This window comes from Morone saxatilis, unplaced genomic scaffold (assembly GCF_004916995.1).
Source record: "Morone saxatilis isolate NCDOM2014 unplaced genomic scaffold, NCSU_SB_2.0 Contig1, whole genome shotgun sequence".
Lineage (NCBI taxonomy): Eukaryota > Metazoa > Chordata > Actinopteri > Moronidae > Morone > Morone saxatilis.
Window position 1 is genome coordinate 2,341,400 of NW_023339651.1, and position 5,719 is coordinate 2,347,118.

General features: G+C 37.1%; 1 protein-coding gene across 1 annotated transcript in view; it reads left to right on the plus strand.

Annotated features, from left to right (window-relative positions):
- The window catches only part of LOC118325469 (corticotropin-releasing factor receptor 1-like), a gene marked incomplete in the record, with an annotated part of 45,366 nt that extends 40,968 nt beyond the window's left edge, over positions 1 to 4,398 (plus strand). The window contains 1 exon segment of the mRNA XM_035658180.1: positions 3,196 to 4,398. Within this exon segment, the coding sequence (XP_035514073.1) occupies positions 3,196 to 3,336 (141 nt within the window).
- Between the last annotated feature and the right edge of the window lie 1,321 nt (positions 4,399 to 5,719).

Sequence of the window (5,719 nt, forward strand, 5' to 3'; positions counted from 1 at the left end):
TTAAACACTAATGAAAACAAACCTATACATATTATATTTAATTACTGACAATAGATCCTCCTGAAAGTTTCACACTGGACCTTTAATGTGTTTTAATTCAACAGAAACAACCTGAAAATCTCTCATATTAAAACAAACTTTTGTCCGAAAACTTCAGGAGTTATAGCAGGAAGCTCATTGAGGAAATAGATTTTTATTTTGGCCCTTTAAAGGTTTCAGAAAGGACATTTTGGTGCTTAAAAGTATAAATTAACAACCGTTCGCGCTCTCCAAAAGTTTCGATCGATACCTTTTTTTGGCTTTCGGCTGCAACCTGTGAAATACGACCTGATTGTCTCTGAATGGACCCTAACGAGCCAGAAAGTAGACATAAAGATAATTATATTATCACTTGCCCTTTTCATCCTGATAATGGAGATTATGTTATATATTTAGGTTTTAATCGAAGCCGCCGTACACCAGCTACTCCTCCCGTTGGATGTAACATCAGCTGACTGCTGCCCTTTGCTCGCCATCCCACACTGCGATCGCCCGGCTGGGATGATGAATGAACATTTCATCATGAACCGTGTTGTAGCTCCAACAAGGGGCTTAACCAGCATGTGTACCTTACAGAGGTTATTGATTTAGTGTTTAGTTACAGGCAGAGAGGAGGAGGAGGGAGGGAGGGAGGAAGATGAAACAGTCAGATTGGAGAGAAAAGGGATAATATTTAGCTCTAAAAACACGAGGATCAAATCATCAGACTGCGTGATGCCGGTTCGTACGCCGGCGAGTGCCGTGATTACTGGAGGGGTTGTACGGAAAGTGGGACACACACGTGGGACGGATTGATTTTTGTGGGAGTGGAAGTCAGAGAGGACGAACCCTTTTTAATCATCATTAAAGTGATTTATGGCGTCTCATATAGAATCTGTTTGTAAAATATGTTCAGTGTACAGAATTCGAGGCTGTAAATTCAGCTTCAACGATGCGAAAGAGAGAAAAAAATACAAAAAGTTAAAGGAAGTTATAAATAATAAAAGTCCTTATAAGTTGGGAGGGTAAAGCGAGGGTGGATGCAATCAGTAACTAAACCACTAGATGGCACTAACGTCTACACACTGGACCTTTAATGAGTCAACATTTAGTTTGTTTTTTTCTTTGATATTAAGTTAAATTATAAGATTTTAAGTCAGAAGTTGATCAAATATCTATAATATCTATAATTCTGACTTATTTTTTATTTCAGTCTCAACATGTAGAACAAAGAGGAATAAAAACAGTTTCAGATAAACAAGTTGTAATAAGTTTTTATTGTTTTTATCTTAATTTATACAGATTTTTAGAGCCTGGAACACTTTTACTTTTACTTTTATTTTTATCTTTATCATGTTAAAGTTATTTGTTGTTTTTAACTAAATCTACCTTTGGGTGCAAATAAAGTCAACTTAAAACTTTAAAACAACAGTCTTAACAATTTTAATCATTTTGACTTAAGTCATAATTTTAATTTACTATCTTTAGTGAATCTTAATTAATCTGTCTCAGAATTTTTCTCGGCTCAAATTTGCTTCCATAGATTCAAATATAAAATGAACACTTGGTTAATTGTACTGTAAAACCTGATGAGTTTGTTCAACTTAGACTGACTTAAAAACTGTTTAAATGTATTAACAATTAACAATTTAAGCATGAAAAAATATTAGTTTACAAGAAACTCTAATTATTGTTAAAAGTTAATTAAGTTAATTAAACTTATTTAAAATATTTAAAACAGAATTTATCTGAATACTTTAATGCATCTTTATACAGATGTTACTGTTTCCTCTTTAATGTTACACTTAAATATTAAAATAATCAATTTAACACAGACTGACTGAACTGGGACACTTTGTCTTTATTCAGTTTGTCATACGTCTATTTTTAAGTTCCTCTATGTTAATGTTGACTTTGAGGATCCGTGTTCATATTATTTAGCTTTAAACGTCCAGTGTGTAACATTTATATAAATATAATATATATAGAGTATATATTGGTAACCTGCAAGTTAAATTACACTGAACTGAGGCACATTGTACATTTAAGTACAGTAAAAGATTGTTTATTGACTTATAATAACTTTATTTAGAAACAGTGTTTACAAAGTGTTTACATAGAAGAATATCAGCAATAAAATAAGATTAAAAGCAATATTAGGGACAGAATACAACCAAAAACGCACCAATAATCAGATTATATATACTATTAAAAAGAGATTAATGACATAATATAAAAATTAAAGATTATAAAAGTGTGTTTATATCAACTTTTAGCTCATAGGTTGTACAGATTTTAGGGAATAATTTTAAGATACTCAAAGCATCCATGTACATCCCACATTAAAAGATACACGATATTATTTATTATTAACAGCCAGAAAAACATGCATTAAAAGCAATTTGAGGTCGTATCAGATGAAGTCATCATCAGGTTTCCCAGTTTGTGCCTCCTCGCACTTAGAGGAGAGACGGAGGCGGCGAGGAGGCGAGAGGAGTCGACATGAAAGTTGTTTAACAAAATAAGACGTCTGGTTGCTTCAGAGTCAACAACTGCATCACCTGCCTGTTGTTCTCTTACAGACGAACATAACAGAGTTCATAACAATTATTATAAATGAACTTTTAATTAAACTGACAGCGTTGCTTAATGTGACACGAATGTTTGTTTATCACCGTGTTTCTGTACTCTCAGGAAATCTACTGCACCAAACTCCCTTTGAGAAACATCACATTTAACAGTTCCTAACGTGTCCGTAATAAACACGTAACTCTAGAAACACAAGATGAAGTTCGTCCACAGTCTGTCAATTCGGCATCGATATATAAATTATTTTGACGATCTTGACGCCTCAACTCGCTACAGCGTCCGTAATCAGTGGGGGGATTGTTTAATAATTAGTATTTCTCACTAAAATAAGAGGCTGGAGGATTAAATGTACGCCTAATTAAACACAACGATGTTAATTCACCGTCTGTTATCGTGTGTGTGTCTGTATTGGAGGGTTTTTTGGGCCATTACCATAGTAACCACCTGTATGAAGCTCACTCACAGCTCCTAAAGGTGCATTTTTAGGGATTGAGGCGTCCTGTCAAGAGGACGGAGGAGACAAGGAGGCACAAATTAGAGAAAAAGTGTCCGTTGATCAATCAACCGTCTTCCTGCTTTGTCGGACAGGTGCGGTCGGCGGTGAGGAAGCGGTTCCACCGGTGGCAGGAGCAGCACTCGATCCGGGCCAGGATGACCCAGGCCATGTCCATCCCCACGTCACCTTCACGGGTCAGCTTCCACAGCATCAAGCAGTCCACGTCGCTATGAGAGCCGGAGGAAGCAGCTTTGTCGCCGTCATCATATTTTCTGCCACATTCACTGGAGGACACTGAAACACTTTCTGAGCTGGGGGAGGCGGCGAGGGAGGGAGGGGGAGAGACACTGCGGCAGCCTCCTATAAAAACCTCAGGAGGGACTTTATTTTCAGGACGTGGACGAGGATGAAGGACACTGCAGACTTTATGAAACGAGAGGTTAGTGGATCAAAAGATAGCACAGTTTGGATCTGTGTGAATGTACAGCACTCCTTATTTCTTTCTGCTCGCCATCGACGTTTCTCCGTCGTATTCCCGCTTTGCACACTTTTATTTTTCCGCTATCTTACGTCGGAGAGCTCGTGACGCTGGACTGCACTGAACTGGATTCCAACCCAGCGGACACTGGACACCAGACAGAGACTAACTTATTAAAAAAATGACATTTTCTTGCTTTTATTTTCTTTATTTTTTTATTGTTATTTTGCCGTCACAACCAAACGTCTGGTCCGTTGTGTAATTTTTTGTGTTGTGTTCTTTCTTCTTCTGTTTTCAGTCGGCTTGGTGCGGTCGTCAACTTTCCAGAAGGTTTTAAAACATTCCAGACTTTCTACCTGAAGAGTTTTGTTCCAAAATAAAACGTCTGGTCAGGATGAGATCAGAGAAGAGGAGCTGGAGTCAGGAGGCAATTAGCCTAGCTTAGCGTAAAGACTGGAAGCAGCTGGAACAGCTAGCCGGCCTTTCTTCACAGTCCCAAAACAATCAGCGGTCTTTATTTTGTGTTTTAAAGTCAAAATTAAATTAAAAATGTCACTTTAACCCTTTAAGATCAGATCTTCAGTTATGTTGTTGCTCTATTTAACCATTTATGCTAAGAAAATGTACAAAAACTAAATTTATGTGTATTTTTATATCAAAATCTGAATAATTTTGTCTTGTTGGAAACACAATGTGACACAGAGTTACTGATTTCAACCAATAATATCATGACATTCAATCAAACTTCAACTTTTAGCGACACAGAGCGAATATTCATTAGTTAGCTCCCTGATTACTGTACAAACACAACTTTAGCAGTGATTTGGGTGGATCATATTTTATGGATAGAATATTGTCGGGTTTTCCCTCTGACGTCCTCCGGTTACCCTGCCTCCCAGTGAACACAACCTCAGTGACAGAGGACAGTTTGACGACAGCGGTACCGAGGTGATTTATGGGAGTTTCCAGATGGACTACTGGCAGACTGCAGGTTTTTGTACAGTTGAAGAAGCGACCTCATACAGCCTGCACAACACAACTACTGACCTAAAAGCTCCTCTAGTTTACTGCCGTCATTAAACAGAAATGTTACTTATATAATTTATCTTCTGCAGTAAATCTCCCGAAAAAACAGAAGAGAAAGTTGGCAGCTGCAATCAGTGAGATGTAAGTGTATCTTGAGATTAACGAGGTGTTTTTGGAACAAAACTCTTCAGCTGAATAAAGAGACTTATTACTATTGTTGCCTCTCTACCAGCAAAGCCAGATAAGGAGAATCATTAGCCGAGGAGAATAACAGCAATCAGGACGGGGTTCTCGCTCTCGTGTCGACCGACTTCCTGCTCGGTTGAGTTGAAGTGCGACAATCTAAAGGTGTACGCAGTAACTCTGTTTACTGATTTATTGTAAATATATATATATATAAATAACTGAAGATCCAGTGGAGTCACAAATATAAACCAAAAAAAACAAAACAAAAACAAAAAGACACAAACCACGCACTGTGAATCATATGGGCACAATATCCATGTGAGCAACAATTCACAGTCCACATTCCTACTATACCAGTATGCCTAGCACCTGTGCATTTCTATGAACTGCTGTTTATGTCAAACTGTAAATGAACCTCATCTTTCTGTCGCCCTAAAAACAATCTCTTTTCTTTTATTTTAAGTGATGTGTGAGCTCTGGTTGAAGGTCACATGTCGCCACTGTGATGTGTTTTATTCTGGTGTTTTTCATCTGTTGCAGCCGGTGCAGCTGCTGCTTCGTGGAGAGGTTTTATTATTTTATTATTTAGGGTGAAAGAACGACTGTTTGCTCAAATTAAAGAAAAAAAAAGTATAGTTTTCATGCACTTTTGTAATGTAAAAGAATTTACCCCATTTTTTAAAGGCAGGAACCTTAAAATGTTAAAGCTGCAGCAGGTAACTTGAAAATTACTTTTTGGGATATTTGCGGAAACTTTCTCTTTATCCTGACAACAGAACATCAGTTAGACTCTCTTTCACCTTAAGAGACCCTTTATATCATTGAGTAAACTGACTATATTACATATTTTATTAGTATTATATTAAATAATAACAATAATAGTAGAGAACAACAGATAAACTGCACAATGAACCCAAACAGTGAAC